Below are 24,110 nucleotides of genomic sequence, written 5' to 3'. Positions count from 1 at the left end.
CGCTTTACAGATTCTATTTGTTATGTGAAAAATTGTTTTTTGATTTCAAGTGGTTCAGGCCCGGTTCTGGCAGGGTTCTGGCAGGGTTCTGACTTGCAGAAACAACATTCAGGTCCGTTAAATTTCTTTGCAGCGAGTTCAAACACGTCCGCGTGGGCGGATCGGAGGTTTCCCTCTTTCCCTGCCTCTGTCTGTCCTCCTGCGCTTGGATCATACAGACTGAGTCTTGATCGCAGGAATTCAGTTGCCAGAGGGGATTATTCCGGGATTATTGCAGTTTGTTGGTTTCTTTTGGAGTTGGAGGTGATGTTGGGCAGTAAAGTGGCGCTGGTGACCGGAGCCGCGATGGGCATCGGCAGCGCGATGACCGAGGAGCTGCTCAAACACGGGGCCAAGGTAAAAACATTATATTATAACTGCTGGACTATTTGACGGCGCGGTCAAATAGTCCAGCAGTTTCAGGAGCCGCGGGACAAAATAGCCTAGCAGTTTCGGCCGCACGCCGCGGCTCTGTAGACACTCCCAAATTATATAACTTATATTTCTCTGTATTCCACATAAATTAAATGGGCCTGTCTCTATTATTGAGACTTTTTAAATCAATATTGCAGTTTACACTGAATTGTACGTTTATGATTCTGTTATAGTTCAACACTATACTATACTTTAATACTATGTACCTGGAATAGTAGTACTTCTACTACAGGCCTTTAGCAGCCGTCAGGCCAATTGTGACCTATTCAACTGGTAGTAACAAATTGCCTAAATGTATGCAGATGTAGGTATTTCTTAGTAAAGGTTTTTGTTTACGTCTGCAGGTGGCGCTGTTGGACATGAACGCAGAAGCCGGGGAGAGTTTAACCAAAACTCTGGAGACAAAGTTTGGGAAAGAAAAAACTATATTTATAGAATGCAACGTTCAGTCCGAGGAACAGCTCAAAGGTGAATATAATCCTGAACATGCGACAGTGAGAGGCACTTTGTGTTGAGCACAGTGCTAAGTACACGAGATACTGGGGACAATGATTAAAAGTACTCCATAATGAAAAAGTATGATGATATCTGCTTTTTAGAGCAGAAACCTTTTAGTCGTTTGTATTTCTGTTTCTGCCTCCACAGTGTCGCTGTTTCCTCCTGATGGAAACACGTTTTTTAGCCTTTATTGTCCCCGGAGGGAAATTTGTCCTCTGCATTTGACCCATCCTTCCAGCTGGGGAAACCGCCAGGCGTTGTATCGCTGCAGTGGGTGGCAAGCGTGCTACCCACTCTGCCACTGTTCAAAACTGCAGAACCAATACGCCCTGCCTCTTTATAGTAATAAGCTCCACCTCTTTATAGTAATAAGCTCCACCTCTTTATAGTAATAAGCTCCACCTCTTTATAGTAATAAGCTCCACCTCTTTATAGTAATAAGCTCCACCTCTTTATAGTAATAAGCTCCACATCTTTATAGTAATAAGCTCCACCTCTTTATAGTAATAAGCTCCACCTCTTTATAGTAATAAGCTCCACCTCTTTATAGTAATAAGCCCCACCTCTTTATAGTAATAAGCTCCACCTCTTTATAGTAATAAGCTCCACCTCTTTATAGTAATAAGCCCCACCTCTTTATAGTAATAAGCTCCACATCTTTATAGTAATAAGCTCCACCTCTTTATAGTAATAAGCTCCACATCTTTATAGTAATAAGCTCCACCTCTTTATAGTAATAAGCTCCACCTCTTTATAGTAATAAGCCCCACCTCTTTATAGTAATAAGCCCCACCTCTTTATAGTAATAAGCCCCACCTCTTTATAGTAATAAGCCCCACCTCTTTATAGTAATAAGCCCCACCTCTTTATAGTAATAAGCTCCACCTCTTTATAGTGTTGAGCCCTGCCTCTTTATAATAATAACCTCCACCTCTTTAAGATAAGATATTCCTTTATTGTCCACACATGGGGAAATTTCATTGTTGCAACGCAGGTAGATACAGAGGTAGATACAGAGGAAAAGAACAGATCACTTATAGGCGGCAGTAGCTCAGGGGTCACTGGCCCGCAGGTTGGCGGTGCGATTGCAGCTGCCTCATGTGAATACTGCCGTTGTGTCCTTGGGCAAGACACTTAACCCAACTCACCCCCCCAGTGTCTGCGAACATCTGGGGTGTGAATGTGTGTGTGAATGGGTGACTGGTTCCTTGATGTAAAGCACCTTGATGGTAGAAAAGCGCTATATAAATGTGACCATTGACCATTAAAGGAAGTTTGAAAAACACTCTTATAGACAAACCCGAAAAAATAATAAAGAAAAAATAAAGTAGATAAATACCATTGCATGTGGTCATGACAGTAATTGCACAGTAATTGCACATGAATCACGACATGAATATGACAGTATTGCGAGTGTTCAGGACTAACAGTGTTTGTTGTAGAGTCTGACAGCAGCAGGAAGGAAAGACCTGTGAAACGTCTCCTTCACACAGCGAGGGTGGATCAGGCTCTCCAAAGTGTCCTGCAGGGTGCAACGTGTCTGAAGTCTGCAGTGTAGAGGGTGAAGAGAAAGGGCGCGAGGATAGTGGAGCGCCCCCACACTGCAGGGCCGAGTATCAGACACACAGTCCCGTGCTCTCACAAACTGGGGTCGGTCTGTGAGGTAGTCCAGGATCCACTCTGCCAGGTCATACTCCACTCCAGCCGTCTCCAGCTTGTCCCTCAGGAGCAGCGGCTGGATGGTGTTGAAGGCGCTGGAAAGATCGAAGAACAGGATCCTCACAGAGCTGCCAGGCTTTTCCAGGTGAGAGAGAGAGAGCGGTGCAGCATGAGCTGAGCTCACGGTGGAGCGGAGGTGGTCCAGGACCAGCCGCTCCAGTGTCTTCATCAGGTGGGACGTGAGAGCCACCGGCCAGAAGCTGTTGAGGTCTTTGGCGCGCGGTGTCTTGGGCACAGGTACCAGACAGGAGGTCTTCCAGACCTGTGGTACCACCCTCAGCTTCAGGCTCATGTTGAAGACATGCTCCATAACTCCACACAGTTCATCTGCGCAGGACTTAAGGAGCCTGGGGCTGATGCCGTCAGGTCCTGTTGCCTTCCTCACTTTAATCCTCTTCAGCTCACCCCTCACCTGTGCTGCTGACAGTCAGTGGATGGCAGGGGGACCGTGTGCTGGGGGGATGGGTGAGTCCAGGCGAAGTGGGGAGCTGATGGTCCGGAGCAGAGAAGTGAAGAGGAACAGATGCAGGGCATTGTCCAGCTGTGGAAGAGGGAGCATGCAGCTGTGCAGGGGGAGGGGTGGGTGACCGATCAAACCTCAAGAAGTGAGCATTTAAATTATTCACCCACTGTAGATCCCCCTCTGTCTGGGCAGGGGGGATTTTGAAGCCCGAGATGGTTTTCAGGCTTCTCCACACTCCCTGAATGTTCTTCTGCTGCAGCTGCTCCTCCATCCTCCTCTTGTAGCCGGCCTCAGCCTGCCTGATCTTCCTCCTCAGCTCCTTCTGCACAGTCCTCAACTCCTCCTTGTTCCCTGACCTGAAGGCCCTCTTCTTCTCCTTCAACAGAGCCTTCAGTTCACGGTTAATCCATGGCTTGTTGTTTGGAAAACACCGCACCGTCCGGGTGTTCCCTCCCGGACAGTGTTTATAGTGATGAACTTTCTTTATAGTAATAAGCCCCACCTCTTTATAGTAATAAGCCACACCTCTTTATAGTAATAAGCCCCACCTCTTTATAGTAATAAGCCCCACCTCTTTATAGTGACATTCCGTGGCTATGTGACATTCTAGAGTCTTTTGATTTTCACCCTTAATTTTTCAAATGATCACAGCTAAGTGCAGGGATGTGGGCGGGGCTAGGGGGTAGGTGAAAACAGGAATTTCCGAGCATTCAAGCCTCCGTTGCGAAACTAAACAGGAATAAATCAAACATGCAGCAATCAATTGAAATACAAGTTTGGGTGAACTAATGATGAGAAAACACTTTTTTAAAGATCCTTGAAGTTTATTTTGCAGAATATTTCCCTTTAAGTGTTTGTTGTTGTTTGGAAGCTGCTTTTCAGAAGACCGTGGACAAGTTTGGAGGACTGGACATCGTGTGCAACAATGCAGGAGTTTTAAATGAGACGGAGTGGGAGACGACCGTGTCCATCAACCTGGTGAGGACGAGGATCTGATTGAATTACAATATTGTATAATGTCAAATATTGTTTTTATTTTCATTCATAAGTAATAGTTTTATTGCAGATGAAGCCGTAAACCGAAGATGAAACTCATTCCAAGGGTGTTGGAAAAAAGATTTGAATCAATATTCTATTTTGAAATATTGTATTCAATATATTACATATTATTTTCAAATAGGACAGTGACTCAATCTAAAAAAAGAAAACTAAGTAAAGTGGAGATTTGAGTGTTTTAGCTAAAAATAACAAGACGATGAATGAAAGACAATTTAACTCTAAAACTAATTTTGTGTATTTAGAAATAACTAATGTCAAGTATTCACTTCTACTGCAGTATTTTGAGAGGCCAGTAGTTTTGAATTAGTGTTTGAGTGTATTTCCCCAAAGGACAGACGCTTCAGCTTCTGCTTTTACCGTTCATGTGATTGTTGGTCTGTTTGTCTCCAAACAGGTCACGTCACCAAGGCCAGTTACAGGTTAAATCTGTGGAGAGGCGATGCAGCTCACAGTAACAAAGTCTTTCCAGGTTTATTTCTTAGCCATAAAAACACCTGTAATTGAGGTGAAAGATAAATATGTTGTCCCTGTTGTCCCTAGACAGCTAACAATGATGATGGTTTTGGTATCTAAGTCTTCTAAGCTGGGGTTAGAGTTTGCTAACTAACTTAACCCATCATTGAGTTCATCCTCACCTCCTCCATCACTGTGTGGTACGTGGAGCCACAGCCAGGGACAAACAGAGACTACAGCGCCCTCTGCTGAGAAGGTGATCGGATGCAGACTTCGATCTCTGCAGGACCTGTACGTCTCCAGGGCTCTGGGACGAAAAGGTCGGATCACAGCCGACCCTTCTCACCCTGGACATGGACTATTTGAGCCACTCCCCTCAGGCAGGAGGCCACTCCCCTCAGGCAGGAGGCCACTCCCCTCAGGCTACGGTCCAGGCTACGCTCCATCCAAACCAGAAGCCCCAACCGCAAGAACAGTTTCCTTCCCTCTGCCGTTGGACTTGTTAACACTTCTTAAACACCTTAATAACACCTGTTTTTTGTATAATCTATACGTTTTAATCTTGTTATTATTGTACATTGTTTTATGTTGCACCTTAGTGCCGAAGCAAGGTCCAAGTTGGTGAATGTTTCACTGACAATGGCAAAAAAACAGATTTTGAACTTTGAACTGAATTAGATGTGGAATGTTGTGATGTCACGTGACCAAGCTCGCGCTGCTGTTTCAGGTTGGGATGATCAGAGTGTCGTACGTGGCTCTGGACCACATGAACAAGCTGAGCGGAGGTCGCGGAGGGGTCATCGTCAACACCGCGTCTGTGGCAGGTCAGGTACCACAATGCACTGCTCCAACACCACTGACATATTTATCACAAACGTAAATGAAGCCCAAAACATCCAGAGTAAACCGACCATTGGGTCCTGTTTGCGTGACCTCTGCAGCATTAAAACATAAAAAACTTGAATTTTCAGGTCGCGGTGGCTCAGTGGTTAAATCTTTGCCCAATTGTCCCATGGTTCGTAGTTTGATTACAGCTCTAACGCTCCATTCATATTGTTTATATTCCTGTGATTAAAGGTGCTGTTCTGGTGCAGGCTCTGCCATCAGAAATGTTACAAAGTGCACCTTTAAAGCAGCGCGCAGCACACAAAAGCCGGCTCCATGTACACAATATTTATTTCTGTTTTGAAGGATTTTGGAGAACCTTTCCCCGTTGCTATGCCAAATCTGCCACAGAATAAAGACTTTTTAAGGAGTTAAACAAGTCTAATTTAGGATATACAGAATCAGACCGGTGTTCCAAATCGGATATGGACAGAATCCTTATGCTTGAAACCCAATATACATTCGCAGTTAGCTTTAGCCTGCACAAAACAAACAAACAAACAAACAAACACAAGTTATGAATATTCCACAGGGTTTGAGCTGTACCAACCCATTGAGCACGTTTAGGTCAAGGCCTCGTTAAAAGTCCCTGTTGAGTGTATAAAACTTATGGTGTTTCATTTCAGATCATAATTAGCGTGTGAAACTGTCATCTGAGCTAACAGCTAGCTGATTTTGAGCTAAAGGCTAACTGACTTTGGGTTTAGAGTTGTGATTTTGTGCTCCTGTCAGAATCTAATGAGAGAAGCAGATGAATAACATACAGATGATGAAATAAACATGGTTATACATTAACATGGGGAGGTTACTTCGGAGCATCGGCCAATCAAACGAGTCTGATCCACGGGCAGAGAGAGCCATGCACGACTCCATGGAGACAGAAAGTTAAAGCCAAACTTCATAACATTCTGTGGCGATAGAAATGTTTTATGTCATTCTGTGAAATGTTGAATAATAGAACCACTTTCTGAAGCTGCTGCGGAAAAATTATTTCAATTTCATGATTTTTTTGTATATTTCTGCTGATGGACGGAAAACACTGAAGCCATTTTGTTTCATGTGGCTAGAGATATTCAACATGAACCTGGACAACAAATCTGCAATTTAAACTATATATAGATATAATCTGTGGAAAGTCTAAAGAAAATCACTGCATGAGACTGAAAATAAAGTTTTAAATAAAAATGATACAAAGCTCTGAAAAATATACGAGCAGACAGTTTAATTTCTGATCAAGGGAACAGTTTTACAAATGGTTCATTGCAAAAAAAAGTCGTATTTTGTACCGCAAGAGAAAGGAAAGGTTTGGCTGCTACATTTAGCATTCAAGGGTAAGTCGTATAATGGATAAACAGCATCAGTATGCTAACTCTTTATTATTATTATTATTATTACTACTATTATTATTATTATTATTATTATTATTATTATTATTATAGCAACTTTTTGCATTACACAATGTGATAAGTAGTATCATTACTGCCATGATAATGGCCAGGCATTTACTTTGTTAAAATTGTATCCGGTGCCCAGAAAAACTAAATCGAGTAGTAACAACAAACTTTTCCTGTGTAATACCTTTGCAGGTGCCTGCATGCAGTGGCCATGCCCTGGCATGTACTGGCTATTACAGAATAATGCATGTAATTACTTGTTTACCTAAGTATATTATTTTAAAAACACAGACAATCAACTTAATACTAGCCAAAGCCCATCAAAGGAAACATACCGCTGTGAGGGCGCGGCCTACAGCACCTGAAGTACACACGCCAGAGGACAACAACAACAAAGAGCATTCCTTTATAGCAGGAGTCTGGCGCCCCCTGCAGGCGGTGTGTAACAGACTGACCCACGCGTTCACACTGCTACACAGCTATTTTCTTCTTATATGACATCTCCTTGTATTATGTGTATTATAAATGTGAATATAGTATGAAGACCTATGTCTTATTGATACAATGTGCCTGGAGTAAGTTGAGTTGGATGAGTTTTTAATGTCTAAAGTCTCTTCCACAGGTCTTGGTCCCCTGCCCAGCTGCCCAGTGTACACAGCCACTAAATACGGGGTCATCGGCTTCACCAGAGCAATGGCAGTAAGTGATATGCAAATAGGCCTATCACAGTATCACATTATGACGAGCGATAAACACAGCTGATACTTTTCTATATACATACAAAACACAGAACAAGACAGAGAGCAACCGACAAAGCAATAACATCACGACACATCAAACACAAATAGTGGCACAACCCTTAAATTTACAGAATTAAGTCCAAACGTTATTTTGTCCATCGTCCGTATGTTCATTACAATATAAGGCAACTTGTATTTCTGCGATGGCCTTTTTCCCTGACGTCAAAAGTTCGCTCCATCCATTTATATTGTCCATGGCAGGAGTTTGAGGCCCAAATACATAGTTCTGAAATTGAGTAAGTTGGTGTCAGAAACAGTCTGCGACGCCTCGTTAATGTCAGTCCGATATTACTAAGCAACAGGACCGTCCCAGAACACGTGATGATGGTGTTCCTCCTGACAACCACAATTCCTCCAACATTTAGCATTTCCCTGTTAATAATGAGCACTTTGACATGGGGTTATTAAACAGAATTCTTTCCAGACATGTGACATGGTACATACGAGGTATATTTTCCCATTCTTCGGTCAACAAAACAAATTTGTCCTCTCCTAACATTTATAATATATTCAGTAAATTTAGCTGATACTTTTCAGTGACAACAAACAGGTAAACACTGACGCTCTGACATATCCAGGAGCATTAACGTTCCAGACGAGACTAAAATGTGAAGCGGTGAGCTAAAACAAGAATCCCACGAAGGTCGTCACGGTCTGAACTCCGTGAGCAGCGTACTAGCTAGTCAATGACATAAACATGAAATAAAAGTGTGCATTTTGTGAAAACATGCAAGAATCGCGAGCGAGGACGAAGCAGATCTAAACTCTGAATCCTGTGTCCATCGGTGATCAAAGGCTCTTTTTACAATTCCAATGTTTTGCGACTTGCTAATTCTGACCGTTCCGAATGTGAGTAATCGAAGTGACCTTTTTGTGTTTCTGAAGATGGCGTCCCTCGGCTCCGATTACGGCGTGCGGTTCAACGCTCTCTGCCCTTCGTTTGTGAACACGGACTTGCTCAGGAAAATCCCCGAGAGGCTGGGGCGGTTTGCGCATCTGAATGAGCTGACGCAGGGGCTGCTCAGCAACTTTGGCGTCATGAGGCACGAGCAGTAATAACATCTCGTCTTTGTTGAACCTCGTTACGTTTTGTTTGTCATGAACTGGGCCCACAGGTTGAATAACGGCATCGCTTCCTGTAGCTGCTGCGAGAGAATGATTTATCTTGCGTTCACGTTCGCTGGCAGAAAAGACGTCGAACTTTGTGCCAGTTTTCGTTTCATGCAGACGGTGAATACGGAGGTGTGAACCGTAAACCCGGTCGAATTCGCTCGTTCAAGGTCACAGAGGACGATGGTTTTAGCTAAAAAGCCACGAGCGCAAAAGGGGCAGCGATGTTACGTGTCAAACACATTGGAATCCCGCAAAAAAAGGTGTTTCCCAAAGCAAATTAAGTCACAAGTTTCATTTATCAGGAGGAGGAAGCGCCAGAAGGGCCAGAGGGAATGAAATGAGTGAACTTTATAACACTTGCTGTCTTTCACCCACTCTCTCTAATGCGCCGCTCATGCTCGGTGGTTTAGAAATGAGAAAAACTATCAAATTATGTTCAGCAATCTGGGTTTAGACTTCACGTGACGAATAAAGATCGATGCGGTTATTGAAAAAGCTCATGTGCGTAATGTTGACGGAACATAATTGCTCTTTGGCTCTTTGTCTCATTCTAACTTCACATTTTGTAAATTTCAGATTTTCATAATTCAAGTCACATAAAACATTGGGTGAGCTTTATGAGTCTGTCTCAGAACCTAAACCAAGAGGGACATTTGACCACTTAACAAACCAAAACTAAAAGACGATCAAACCCTCGTACGACACGTGACATTTTAATTTTTTTTTTTTTTTTTTTTTTACCAACGGCTGTTTCGAATGGTAAAACTGTGAAGACTAAATCACTTTTGGTGTAGGTGCCAAGGCAATGGGTTAATGATCCAAAACGAGGCTTGAGATGTTAAAGTGCGTCCCTGAAAACGGCTCACAGAAAACAAACAGGTCATTTTAAGTTTGATTTAATGATGTAATTTCCCCCGCAGTGTGTCCAAAGTGGCCGAGGCCCTGATCGAGCTGTTGTCGGAGGAGACCAAGACCGGAGCGGCGCTCATGGTTATGCCAGAGGGGAACAAATATGCAGCGTTTCCATCTGAACTCTGAAAACGCTGTCATCTATGAAGAAAAAACAGCATAAAATGGCACGTACGAATCGAGGCATTAATTTTATTTGGTTTTACAGGGAAAACCCAAAGAGAAAAGTTCTCTTTTTCATGGGTCCTGTTCAAACACACCACAGATTTAAAAACACAGGATACTAAAACACAAATAAAACATTCAATACATATAAACTATACATAAAAACGTATTTACACATACAATAGGAGATGAAAGGTAGACCTTGACCAGTGCTTTAAAATCATTAAAAGGTAATGATTTAATTAAAAAAGACTCTGTGTTTTGTTCCACAGAAGCAAAGTCGTCGTCTCTGTGTTGACACAATAGGATTGTAAGATAAAAATGTCTTGAGACTTCAAGTGTACTTGATCTAAGGTGCTATAAACTTGACAAATAATCAGGTAAAAGGAAAACTAGAGCATTATACACACAGAGTGGGGGAGTTATATGAACCTTAACTGCATTTTAGTTCAGTGAGTTTACCAATAAACAGAATTCACAAACATAGGAGCTTTGGTGATTCGGCGCAACGTAAAATAATGAACAATGATAAAACTACCTATATAAGTCAAAAAAGTAAAAACAGCAGAGACCCTCAACATCTGCTAAAAAATAAAAGTATGCTATAAGATAGGACTGAGGGGAAATATATATTTAATTCCGCCCGGTTTCGAACCGTGGAGCTCCCGCGTGGAGTCTTCAGCTAAACAGCCCTAAACAGAATCCCATTCATTCCCTGTGGTAGTACTAAACCACTACGGATGTAATATACTTTTGGCCAGCGGCGGCGCTGTAGCGCCATGTTTGAATGAGAAGTAACGTTACTCATTCCGAACTACAAGACTACAACGCACTAAACGTACTAAACGATTGTGCGGTTAACACCTTATGATAGAATCGAAAGGCTTCTAGTTAAACTTTCTACTGTTCACAAGCGATTACTGTTATACTGGACTTTAGTTCATAAACACAAATGTTATATATGGAATAACAAGGACATGTTTTAAATGCAAATGATATTATTTACGTACAGCAACTATTCAACAAAAACAAGGGGACAGCGGGAAAGAACGGTGTGTATTTTCTTCCATGAATGATTTGGGGAAAAAAAAAAAAAAATCGTCTCCCCGTCGGGGAATTGAACCCCGGTCTCCCGCGTGACAGGCGGGGATACTGACCACTATACTAACGAGGAAGAGCACGTCTCAACTTCCTGCAATACCATTATTGACCACTACATTACTGGTTAACGGGTGAACGGCGCTGTTGCGCAATATTGGCTTTCATTTCCTATTGTCGCCCTAAACTGCTTTGTATGCAATATACTTTTGGCCAGCGGCGGCGCTGTAGCGCCATGTTTTTCCTTCTTTAAGATATTTGACTTGCCTGACCAGCCATTCCCAGCACGTTTGGGTCAAGACGGGTCAGGCAAATATTTTACTGGCTGAAAACTCACATTTTGTGGCATTTAAAACGGATATTAAATGTTTTCACAAACTGCCAACTAATGGAAGTAAAACTATGATAAATATTTACCTCGGATACCCTTCCACCAAACTGAGTCATTATTAGAAATGAGTAAATATGAGGGCGATGGCAGCTCAGCTCAGTCACATCTTTTCGTCATAAGACGCTGGTACAGCTGGCAGCCCGGTGTAAACGCTCTCTCTTCTTTCTCACACTTATTGTGCTTTATCTCCTATATTTTGTAAATATAGTTAGTATATTTTTTTCTATTTTACTGCACGATAGGGACACGCGCTGGAATAGTTTTTTAATTCAACTGTTTTTGACTTTTTTCGGCTGGATTTGAGCGTTTTTCGTTGCGTTCGTCGTGTTGTTGTGACGTGAGCTAGCTCCGAGCGAGCCCACCAGCCCCCCCCCCGCGCCCTCCGGCCGCGCTAAAGTACGGCGTGTCGTCGGTACACGTTTATGTACACGTTTATATGAAAGAGGAACTTCACGAACGATCGGGACACGCACTGGAATTGCTTTAAATTAACTTGTTTTGACTTTATTCGGCTGGATTGAGTGTTTTCGTCGTGTCGTTGCGATGTGTCTTGGCTCTGAGTCCCCCGGCTCCGGCCCCGCCCCCCGGCTCCGGCCCCGCCCCCCGGCTCGTACCGCGTTTCCACAAAGGAGGAACTCATGAAACTGCGGAGAACAGTCGTCTTACCCGGAGATCGTCACGTTATCCCGGCGCAATACTGACCTAACCTAATACTGATGTGCAATTCTGTCGTATGTGCAATTGCTGTTGGAATTCATGTGCAATTACTGTGAAATTCATGTGCAATATATGTGCTGTCGTGACACATATTCATGTGCAATTACTGTCGGGATCACATGCAATGGTATTTATGTATTTATTTGTCTATGGGAGTTTTTATTTATTTATAGGAGATCTTCTACTGAAAGTGTTTTTCAGACTTCCTATAAGTGATCTGTTCTTCTGTATCTACCTCTGTATCTACCTGCGTTGCACCAATGAAATTTCCCCATGTGGGACAATAAAGGATAATCTTATCTTATCTTATCTTTTTACTGCTCCACCAGGATCTTATAAAGGGTGTGGCTGATCCCACGAGGCCACGAGACAGAGAGGAGGAAAGGAAGTAGCAGAAGAGGAGGAAAGCAAGCTGCAGAAGAAGAGGAGAGAAGAGGCAAGGGAGCAGCAGAAGAGGAGGAGAGAGGAGGAAAGGAAGCTGCAGAAGAAGAGGAGAGAGGAGGAAAGGAAGCTGCAGAAGAGGAGAGAGGAGGAAAGGAAGCTGCAGAAGAAGAGGAGAGAGGAGGAAAGGAAGCTGCAGAAGAGGAGAGAGGAGGAAAGGAAGCAGCAGAAGAGGAGAGAGGAGGAAAGGAAGCAGCAGAAGATACCTGGAGACCACAACTACTATAATCACTTAGCGTTTACTATCTAGGTTAGCTGATTTAGGAGCTATTGAAAATAATTCTTGATTTTTGACGAAAAATATTCCTTAAAAATCTACAAAGTGTTAATTTGAAAAAGTAAAAGGTGTGCGTGATACCTGGAGACCACAACTACTATAATAACTTTGATTTGACTTAGTAGGTTACCTGATTTAGGAGCTGATTTATTGTAAAGAATCCTTGTTTTTTGACAAAAAATATTCCTTAAAAATCTACAACGGGTTAAATCAAAAGGACTATGGCATGTAGGATTAGCAACTTGGATTCATGCTCAATGTTGGGTTTTTAAAAAAAAAAAATATATATATATATATATATATATATATATATATGTTATATAAAGCACATTTTTAAACAAATGGTACTTTAGAGACGGTCCCTAACTGGCGCACCATGCGGCACTTCAGCGCGCAGCTCCCCGCGCGGAGATACAGCAGGCGGGGCACACCCAGAGGAAGCTCCCGCTCTCGTTGCGGAGGCGAATGTCCAACGTCCAACGTGAAACTAACTTCACCGCAGTGTTAAAGACCATTTTATTTCTAAAGCACGTCGAACTCCTCCTCGAGTATTACATTATTAATAGTAAATAAGAACAAGAGGAAGGAAACATACGGCTTGACTCTGACATCTCAGGATTGCTGTGATTGTTGCCCTTTTAAACCACGAAAAAGAAAGAATAAAACGCGTGACGCAGGTGATCAAACGGCAGAACTCACCTGTAGTGAGCCTCTTCAACCACACGATGTCGCCACTACTGTATTTACAACAGTCCAGCTGTGAAGTTTGTCTTGAGGGTGAAAAACATGATAAAAAAGGCTCGTTATAAAGGGCCCATCGTGAAAAGGGCCCATGGTGAAAAGGGCCCATGGTGAAAAGGGCCCATCGTGAAAAGGTCCTATCGTGAAAAGGGCCCATCGTGAAAAGGGCCTATCGTGAAAAGGTCCTATCGTGAAAAGGGCCCATCGTGAAAAGGGCCCATCATGAAAAGGGCCTATCGTACGTAAACGCGTATTAGAAGATTCAAAAGTCTTTATTTAACTGCGTAAGTCACTTTTGGACCAGTACTTGAACCATAACGTGGATATTTTCAGCACATTTTGGGTCAAATGCTGAAATATCGTCATTTGGATCGTCCACAAAACGAATTCGAGGCATTTTTCCCGTGTTCCTCTCCGTCCGGAACATTGTGCGGACAAAGCTTTCCTCGGAAACACAAATGCGTGACGACATTGGCCTTTTAAAATCGCATTACGTGACGTTGCGTGATGTTGCGAGAGAGCGTTTGTCTTTGGATACGGGGCCGAGGCACGTGGGTCCAGAAGGCGTCCAGAGATCTTTGATGTGAAGAACGACCTGGTATTTAATTCCTCTATTGTTCTTTGCCTCGGAGCAGAACATTCCTGTCTGTGTTTACACTGAAGCTATAGAACAACGCCGCGAGAAACGTCCGGCGTTTTAATAATGAGAGAGAAAAACATTCATTTTTAAAAGAGTCAAATCGTAAAGACCGAAGGCGGACGAGAAACGAACCAAACTAAGTCAACGTCTGGACTAAAACTGGGCTCAAAGAAAATATGTGAATTTTTTGTTCATTGTTGTCAAACATAAGCCTATCGTGAATAGGACCCATCATGAAAAGGGCCCATCGTGAAAAGGGCCCATCGTGAAAAGGGCCCATCATGAAAAGGGCCCATCGTGAAAAGGGCCCATCGTGAAAAGGGCCCATTGTGAAAAGGGCCTATCGTGAAAAGGGTCCATCGTGAAAAGGGCCTATCGTGAAAAGGGCCTATCGTGAAAAGGGCCCATCGTGAAAAGGGCCCATCGTGAAAAGGGCCCATCTAGAAAAGGGCCCATCGTGAAAAGGGCCCATCGTGAAAAGGGCCTATTGTGAAAAGAGCCCATCGTGAATAGGGCCCATTGGCCCGTCACCCAGGTTTGTTTTTCAATTCACAATTTGAAAAAAAGGCAAATTGATGAAACGCTCCTTTTCCCTTTGCCCCTCCTTTTCCCCGTCACGTGTGGGGTCAAAGGTCAGTAGCACGTTAGCGTGCGGTGAGATGAGGCCGCGCTCGCCACCTGAGTTAGCGGCCGTTATGCGCTCTCCATCAGCCGCACATACTTCCAGTCAGACGGTAATTTAGACCAGCGCTCGTCCCACAGCAGAGGTCAGAGGTCGCGGGGAGGGGAAGATACAGGCGGGGCCATGTTAGGAGTAGGACTACTTTTGCTACACGCTCTGCCAAGTATCGAAGTATTGATATATCTGAATATTTATTGACACTGTCACGCAAATATCGATTCTAATGTCTATCTAGTCTTTGTTGTTTTGTGTGAAACTCCACCAGCAGCTGATTGGACGGATCCTTCTGTTCTGTCCGTCCTTTGGAGCAGGGGCCTCCAACCACCGGACCAGGGCCCTAAACCGGACCGCGGGCCATCTGCCAGAAGCAAATGCGACCTATGTTTTTACAACGTATTATTATTTTAGTTTTATAGCCTGTTATAATAGCAGTAATAAGGTATTTCAAAAGTTATGGAAGGATTTGTACACATTTTATACTGTTGTTACTGGCTCCGCCCCCTTCAGTACAAACACGCACTTGTATTGGTCCTTGCAGCTTTAGAGACACGACGTTGTTTAGTTTTGCGGATAAACCATCCTCTTCGGCCCTTTGCCTGGTCAAAGACAAACATGTATTTCTCGTCACTTTTGACCGAGCAACAAATATTCCAAATCAAAGTGACTTCAAACCCTTTTATCAAACAGTGTGGAAAGGGCCCATCATGAAAAGGGCCCGTCGTGAAAAGGGCCCGTCGTGAAAACGGCCTATTGTGAAAAGGGCCCATCGTGAAAACGGCCCATAATGAAAAGGGCCCGTCGTGAAAAGGGCCCATCGTGAAAAGGGCCTGTCGTGAAAAGGGCCCGTAGTGAAAAGGGCCCGTCCTGAAAAGCGCCCATCGTGAAAAGGGCCCATAGTGAAAAGGGCCCATCGTGAAAAGGGCCCATCGTGAAAAGGGCCTGTCGTGAAAAGGGCCCGTGGTGAAAAGGGCCCGTCGTGAAAAAGACCTATCGTGAAAAGGGCCTATTGTGAAAAGCGCCCGTTGTAAAAAGGGCCTATCTTGAAAAGGGCCTATCGTGAAAAGGGCCTATCGTGAAAAGGGCCCATCGTGAAAAGAGCCCGTCGTGAAAAGGGCCCATAGTGAAAAGGGCCCATAGTGAAAAGGGCCCATCGTGAAAAGGACCCGTCGTGAATAGGACCCGTCGTGAAAAGGACCCGTCGTGAAAAGGGCCCATCGTGAAAAGGACCCATCGTGAAAAGGGCCCATCGTGAAAAGGTCTTATCGTGAAAAGGGCCTATTGTGAAAAGGGCCGATCGTGAAAAGGGCCCATCGTGAAAAGGGCCCGTCGTGAAAAGGGCCTATAAAAGGGAGGGCTTGTCGTGAAAAGGGCCCATCGTGAAAAGGGTCTATCGTGAAAAGGGCCCGTCGTGAAAAGGGCCCATAGTGAAAAGGGCCTATCGTGAAAAGGGCCTATCGTGAAAAGGGCCCATCGTGAAAAGGGCCCGTCGTGAAAAGGGCCCGTCATGAAAAGGGCCTATCGTAAAAAGGGCCCGTCGTGAAAAGGGCCTATAAAAGGGAGGGCCCATCGTGAAAAGGGCCCATCGTGAAAAGGGTCTATCGTGGAAAGGGCCCGTGGTGAAAAGGGCCCGTCCTGAAAAGGGCCTATTGCGAAAAGGGCCCGTCGTGAAAAGGGCCTATCGTTAAAAGGGCCCGTTGTGAAAAGGGCCTATAAAAGGGAGGGCTTGTCGTGAAAAGGGCCCATCATGAAAAGGGCCTATCGTGAAAAGGGCCCATCGTGAAAAGGGCCCATCGTGAAAAGGGCCCATCGTGAAAAGGGCCTATCGTAAAAAGGGTCTATCGTGAAAAGGGCCCGTGGTGAAAAGGGCCCGTCCTGAAAAGGGCCTATTGCGAAAAGGGCCCGTCGTGAAAAGGGCCTATCGTTAAAAGGGCTCGTCGTGAAAAGGGCCTATAAAAGGGAGGGCTTGTCATGAAAAGGGCCCATCATGAAAAGGGCCTATTGTGAAAAGGGCCCATCGTGAAAAGGGCCCGTCATGAAAAGGGCCCATAGTGAAAATGGCCCATAGTGAAAAGGGCCCATAGTGAAAAGGGCCCATAGTGAAAAGGGTCCGTCATGAAAAGGGCCTATCACAAAAAGGGTCCGTCATGAAAAGGGCCTATCACAAAAAGGGCCCGTCGTGAAAAGAGCCCATCGTGAAAAGGGCCTGTCGTGAAAAGGGCCCGTCATGAAAAGGGCCTTTCACAAAAAGGGCCCATCGTGAAAAGGGCCCATCGTGAAAAGGGTCTATCGTGAAAAGGGCCCGTGGTGAAAAGGGCCCGTCCTGAAAAGGGCCTATTGCGAAAAGGGCCCGTCGTGAAAAGGGCCTATCGTTAAAAGGGCCCGTCGTGAAAAGGGCCTATAAAAGGGAGGGCTTGTCGTGAAAAGGGCCCATCGTGAAAAGGGCCCATCGTGAAAAGGGCCTATCGTGAAAAGGGCCCATCGTGAAAAGGGTCTATCGTGAAAAGGGCCCGTGGTGAAAAGGGCCTATAAAAGGGAGGGCTTGTCGTGAAAAGGGCCCATCGTGAAAAGGGCCCATCGTGAAAAGGGCCTATCGTGAAAAGGGCCCATCGTGAAAAGGGTCTATCGTGAAAAGGGCCCGTGGTGAAAAGGGCCCGTCCTGAAAAGGGCCTATTACGAAAAGGGCCCGTCGTGAAAAAGGCCTGTCGTGAAAAGGGCCTGTCGTGAAAAGGGCCTATCGTGAAAAGGGCCTACCGTGAAAAGGGCCCATCGTGAAAAGGGCCTATCATGAAAAGGGCCTACCGTGAAAAGGGCCCATCGTGAAAAGGGCCCATCGTGAAAACGGCCCGTCGTGAAAAGGCCCCGTCGTGAAAAGGGCCTATCGTGAAAGGGCCCGTCGTGAAAAGGGCCTATAAAAGGGAGGGCTTGTCGTGAAAAGGGCCCATCGTGAAAAGGGCCCATCATGAAAAGGGCCATAGTGAAAAGGGCCCATAGTGAAAAGGGCCCGACGTCGTGAACGCTGCCCCTGTTGCTGCTGATGTGTTTACGAGACACAGATTTAGAGGAATAAATCACTCTGAAGGTCAGAGGGTCGATCCCGGAGAAGGTCCTGGCACCGACCGGATCCACGGGAGGAGACGGGACCGGGTCAGGATTAAACCCAAGAAGGGCTAAACGTGGACTTACGAAGTTATTCTAAAAATGTCCCAGATTCGTTCGCCAAATCTGTGATGACGCGGCCCGACCTGGAAGCGTTTCCCCTCGTAACGCAGACTCATCCCATTCACGCTCGGTCCCTCCGATAATTGCGTGACCTTAACATCTTTACGGCGTCGTCTCGCTCCTCCGACGCCACAAATCACCCGCAAAGCATCACGGGACGTCCGCTGTTTACGGGCGGGGTCTCGGCCGGCGCGGCGGTTTATGTCGGCCGTGTTTTATCCCAAATTGTCCATAAAACCTCGGAGGCGTCTGAGTCACTCCTCTTTATAGAAACGCCCGTAAATCAAAACGTGTCATGTTAGAAAGTGTTAAAGGACAAGCGCGACTGTCCCGGACGGAGGTGAACGTCGGTGAGAGGAAATGGGCCGGTTTAGTTTTGCACATGTTCATTTGAGACGCTTCTTTTCGGCAGTCTTGAGAGGACAATCTATAGCCATAGTCTGAGAAAAAAAACGAAACAAAGGAAGAAAAAGCTCAAAGATCAGCAAGAAAAATATGAATTGTCAGAGGAAAACCGTGCCAAAAAGGGACGTCCCAAAATGCTACAAGAAATTAAAAAGATAAGAAATGAATGATCTGACTCTTTACCAAACAAAGCTATTATGAGAGTGGGATGAAGCTTTAAACAACACACTTTCTCCTTTCATCAACTTTTAACTGAGCAACTGGAAAGAGGCCGTCACATCCCTGATACCAAAAGAAGGGAAGGACCGACTGGATTGTGCCTCATTTAGACCTATTTCTATTGTGAATGTGGACTATTGTTTATACACCTCAATTATGTCCAAAAGAATGGAACAAATCCTCCCAAACTTGATCCACGATGATCAGACAGGCTTCATGAGCAAACGACAAACACAAGACGACATAAGACGATCTTTACACAGAATGAGACAAATACAAACACAAAAAAACAAAACTGTAATAATAAGTCTGGACGCTGAGAAAGCTTTTGATTCTGTTCGCTGGACTAATTCATTTAAACAAATTTCTAATTGGGGCCCAACATCAAGTCCAACTTCAAGAATTAAAATCAATGTTCATCTGAATCAGAGCGTTGCTGGTGTGATCCAGAATCTGAAGCTCAATGGAAACATATTGAGAGTAATGTTGTGCCTGAGGTTCCTGTACAGGCCTTATAGTGAGAGTAATGTGGTGCCTGAGGTTCCTGTACAGGCCTTATAGTGAGAGTAATGTTGTGCCTGAGGTTCCTGTACAGACCTTATATTAAGAGTAATGTGGTGCCTGAGGTTCCTGTACAGGTCTAATGTGGTGCCTGAGGTTCCTGTACAGGCCTTACTGGCACATGACAGACGCTTGAGTCATTTGGAGGAAGTCAAGAATCCTTGGGTCAAATCTGTGCTTACGACATGGAAGGAGCTGATCAAAACATACAAACTAAACAAAGATGTTAAAGTCTTAAACTGGTCGCTTTATGACCAAAAGTTTTGTACCAAAGAGAACTGACCTGAGTCTGGATTACAAAAGGTTTTTTCACCAGATTGTAAAAGAGAATCACATGAAAAGCTTTGATATGTTAATAGAATCCTTTTACTTGGAGAAACAGGACTTTTATAGTTTTTTACAAATAAAGAGTTCTTATAAAGGGGCTTCCACACCACAAGTTGGTTTGACTCTGTCGGTACCACTGAAGTGTTCATAGTACATACCACGCTCTATCACGGTGTCTTACGCAATGCATTCTGGGATTGAAACACGCCCAGCAGCGTCATCACAACCAACATGGCGGCGCCCGTGTCCCCCGCATGTTCCCCCCGCTCGCCTTCGCTACCAAAGTAAAGGATAGCGGCGCATAAAAGGTTGATTTAAATATCTTAAAATCGTGAGATTTAGTCTCCCGATCGGGACGTCTCCCGAGACGTTTTCCGTCATTGACTGTTGAAGCCTGACCCCTGGTGGTCACTCCGACTCAAAAAATGGCAAAATTTGAAAAATTACTTCAAAGTAAAAAAAAAAAGAATTTGCCTACCGTCCGACCCACTTGAAAAATGTTGGCTCGGGTTACGGCAAACAGACAATTTATTTGGGGCAACCTAACCAAGAAATGTAATGACCATTATAACCACTTAAACGTTTATCAAGGCTTATAAATCTGAACTTTCAAGGGGAATAATATCTAAATTATATCAATGCATTTCAAATTCTCTAAATATATTGAAACAAATGAGAAAGAGAGAGTTTTGCTGGAAGAATGTGTCACGTTTTCTCCGTGTCAAAGTGCTCATTCTTCACAGGGAGGTACAGACTGTTGGAGAAACTGGCAGCAGGAGGCAAACCACCCTCACGTCTTCTGGGAACGTCCTGTGTCCAGTAGTTTTGGACTGAAGTTAAGGACGCTCCGAAGACAGTTTTTGACTTTGTACTTCACCTCCATTTTGGATCCACGCACTTGGGCCTAAAATCTCCTGCCGTGGACATAGTGGATGGATACACCTTTGGAATGATGAGGCAAAACCCCCGACGACCAAAGACTGGACCGACAATAACTGGATTTAGAACATTTGACTGGACTCGTTGGGACTTGTTTAAATGTTTAGTTGATGTTTGTTTGTTTGTTTGTTTGTTTGTTTATTTGTTTTATTTTGAAAAACTTATATAAAAATAATAATAAGGCAAGGCAAGGCAAGGCAAGTTTATTTGTAGAGCACATTTCATACACAAGGCAATTCAAAGTACTTCACAGCAGGAAAAATGCATTCAAATCACAAAGAAATTACAGAAACAGAAATACAATAAAATTAACTAAATTAAAAATTATCAATCCAACTGATTTTCTAAACTAATAAAATCACAAACACAAGAGAAGAGTGCAAAGAAAAAATCCTTTCAGTCATATGCGCAGCTAAACAAAACAGTTTTTAGCTTAGATTTGAACATTGTCAGAGTAGAAGCCTGTCTCACATCTTCAGGAAGACTGTTCCAGATTTTAGCTGCATAAAACTGAAACGCAGATTCCCCATGTTTTGTCCTGACTCTGGGCACCAGCAGGAGGCCGGTCCCTGAGGTCCTCAGAGTCCGAGATGGTTCATATGGTACTAACATATCCAAGATGTACTTTGGTGCTAGGCCATGGAGAGACTTGTACACAAGCAGAGCTGCTTTAAAGTCTATTCTCTGAGCCACAGGGAGCCAGTGCAGAGACCTGAGAACAGGACTAATGTGATCATACTTCCTGGTTCTAGTCAGGACCCGAGCAGCAGCGTTCTGGATGTACTGCAGCTGTTTTACAACTCGTTTGGAGAGGCCAGTGAGCAGGCCGTTACAGTAGTCTAATCTACTGGAGACAAACGCATGGATAATAAGAAAAAAGAGACATATCTTTTCGAAGGCTGACGTAAATACAGGGACAATCCCGACTCCTGGGAGAGCCGTGCAGCCGAGATGGCGGCGCGCTCAGACGCCCCGGCGATGGCGCCGCACTCGCTTTTCTCTGGGAATGAGAAGATTGTTTTGTAAGGTTGTTAATAGCCATGGCAACGGTGCAAATTTCTCATCATTATTACGGCATTTGTGGTGACGTTACGCAGCGTGTGTCTCAGCGCAAGCACGAGGACAGCGCCGCCACGGTGCACGCGGTAAAGAGCGACCAGTCCGAGTGATCAGTCCGAGCGATCAATCTGAGCGATCAGTCCAAGCGATCAGTCCGAGCGATCAGTCCGAGCAACCAGTCCGAGCGACCAATCCGTGCGACCAGTCCGAACGACCAGTCCGAGCGACCAGTCCGAGCGACCAATCCGAGCGACCAGTCCGGGCGATCAGTCCGAACGACCAGTCCGAGCGACCAGTCCGAGCGACCAGTCCGAACGACCAGTCCGAGCGACCAATCCGAATGATCTGTCCGAGCGATCGCTGTGCGTAACTGGAGTAACAGTGCGTCAGACAGAGCAGTGCCGCCAGTCGTTGCTGTTATGAGAGCTGTACAAATAAAGTTTGATTGATTGGCCTGTGATGTATTAGTATAGTTTTTGTGTCTTCAGCTTGAACTGCTCCCCAATTGTCCTTTTATTACATCTACTGCTGAATCTGTGACGCTGCCACATCTTCTCCCCTTTGTTTTACCATCAAAAAGCAATTTTATTTTGAATTCTTGGCAAAATGTGACTTTGACTCTTTGAATAAAAATGTGGATAACTTTTGATGGTCCACCCCTGAAGATGAGTCTCACCAAATTTCAGGTTAATATGTCTAACGCCCTAAGAGGAGTTCGTGAAAGTATAAAGTGTAAACATGTTCTGGCGATTTCCCCATTGGAATAACATGGGAGGTTTTGGTCATCGCTACGGCAACGCCGTAACAATTATGACATAGGTCTCATTGACTTTTTTGATGAAGATGACAAAATTGAGTTATGTGTCAAATTTCATATAATTTCGCAAAACTAAACATTTAACCTCCATATAAAATCTGTAGGGGGCGCTGTGGCGCCAAATTAATTTATTTCACTTCAAGTAGGTTTAGGGCAAAGAGTTTAACAACTGATTCTAATTTGACGCAATTCGGACGGCAGAAATGTTAAATTTGGGAGATTTCTGAAATTCTAGCTACAGTTTGCGGCTTCGCCGCTCAGAGACCGTGACAGGTATAAATGTAATTTGAATAACTTTTGATGTCCCACTCTTCAGTAGCATTTTCACCAAATTTCAGCTTTTTAGGGCCAACGCCCTGGGAGGAGTTTGTAAAAGTATGACGTTTGGAAAAACTCCCTAGTCAAGCTTAGCCATTTTTGAAGCAGTATGTGGCCGACATTTGGTTGGGCGGACGGCGTTGCCGTAGTAATATTTTTTACTTCTCTTGTCACCATCTACTTCTGTGCCAAATTTCATGATTCTACGATCAGATTTTTTTTGGGTCATTTCCTATCTCTTAATGCATTTTTGGTACATTTGGGGGCGCTGACGCGCCATTTTTTTATTTTAGAAAAGGGAAATAGCCAGAATGTAGAGAGGCACGATTTTTAGAGGTGTGCAAATTTTTGTGACTTTTCGTCAATGTTCACTGGGTGAAAAATAGGGGGGTTGGTCCCGAGAAGAAAGAAAGAAAGAAAGAAAGAAAGAAGAAAGAATATTAAAGCCGCAAGCGGCATCCAACGGCCCTCGCGGGCCGCCGGCCTTCCGACTCTGCGCTTTCGACTTGATAAAGATGGCGCCCTTATTGTGTGTTGAATTAAAAAAGAACTTGACAGACGGCGACACATTGGACATGGCCAATCCAGTGCAAATCAACACAAGTGTCAGTCAAATTTGCTGCGCCGCCGCACAGAGACCGTAGCACTTGGAGTAAAAATATGGATAACTTTTGATGCCGCGCTTGTGTAGATGATATTTCCCAAAGTAAAGCTTGATCGAGCTATTGCCCACGGAGGAGTTTGTTAAAGTGTGAAGCGTAAATGTGAACATTTCAAGGATTTGGCGTTTTTCCCATTTGTGACAGTATATTTGCAGCTCCACGGCACAGAGACCGTACCACTTAAAATCAAAATATGAATAACTTTTGATGCCCCGTTTGTGTAGATGATTTCCCCAAATATGAGCTTGATCGAGCTATCGCCCTGGGAGGAGTTCGTTAAAGTGTGAAGCGTAAAAATGTGGTCATTTTAGAGATTTCGCTGTTTTCCCATTTCTGACATATATTTGCGGGTCCGCCACACAGAGACCGTAGCACTTAGAATCAAAATATGGATACGTTTTGATGCCCCGCTTGTGTAGATGATATTCTCCAAATATGAACTTGATCAGACAATCGCCCTAGGAGGAGTTCATTAAAGTGTGAAGCGTAAAAATGTGGTGATTTGAGCGATTCTGCGATTTTCCCATAAGGATAACATGGGATGTTTCTGTCATCGCTACGGTTACACCGTACAAAATATGACTTTGGCTCTCATACTTTTATGATCAGGATGGCAAATTAGAATTTTGTTCAAAATATCATGTCATTTGGAAAAACTCTATTGT

The 24,110-nt window shown here is 44.3% G+C and overlaps 1 protein-coding gene and 1 non-coding gene across 2 annotated transcripts; one reads left to right on the top strand and one right to left on the bottom strand.

The window, feature by feature from the left end:
* Positions 1-245: 245 nt before the first annotated feature.
* On the top strand, positions 246-9,904 carry LOC140360693 (15-hydroxyprostaglandin dehydrogenase [NAD(+)]-like). Its single transcript, XM_072446020.1, has 7 exons — positions 246-396; positions 819-942; positions 4,026-4,132; positions 5,394-5,490; positions 7,568-7,644; positions 8,631-8,788; positions 9,779-9,904. The coding sequence occupies exons 1-7, from the start codon at positions 307-309 to the stop codon at positions 9,894-9,896; spliced, it is 771 nt and encodes a 256-aa protein (XP_072302121.1). The 5' UTR covers positions 246-306; the 3' UTR covers positions 9,897-9,904.
* A 1,130-nt stretch (positions 9,905-11,034) lies between these two features.
* trnad-guc (transfer RNA aspartic acid (anticodon GUC)) lies at positions 11,035-11,106 on the bottom strand. Its single transcript has one exon. It is a non-coding gene; the product is annotated as a tRNA-Asp (tRNA).
* Positions 11,107-24,110: the final 13,004 nt, after the last annotated feature.

Source organism: Eucyclogobius newberryi, unplaced genomic scaffold, assembly GCF_026437365.1.
Source record: "Eucyclogobius newberryi isolate DKJ021-1_F unplaced genomic scaffold, fEucNew1.0.hap1 SCAF_15, whole genome shotgun sequence".
Classification (NCBI taxonomy): domain Eukaryota; kingdom Metazoa; phylum Chordata; class Actinopteri; order Gobiiformes; family Gobiidae; genus Eucyclogobius; species Eucyclogobius newberryi.
This window is presented reverse-complemented; position numbering and strand designations above follow the sequence as displayed.

What these genes read in the sequence shown, in the direction of transcription:
- LOC140360693 (XM_072446020.1), top strand. Translation starts at nt 307, where the DNA reads ATGTTGGGCAGTAAAGTGGCGCTGGTGACCGGAGCCGCGATGGGCATC. An exon ending in CAACACCGCGTCTGTGGCAG is followed by an intron (nt 5,491 to 7,567) that starts GTCAGGTACCAC and finishes TCTCTTCCACAG; the next exon opens with GTCTTGGTCCCCTGCCCAGC. An exon ending in AGCAACTTTGGCGTCATGAG is followed by an intron (nt 8,789 to 9,778) that starts GCACGAGCAGTA and finishes TTTCCCCCGCAG; the next exon opens with TGTGTCCAAAGTGGCCGAGG.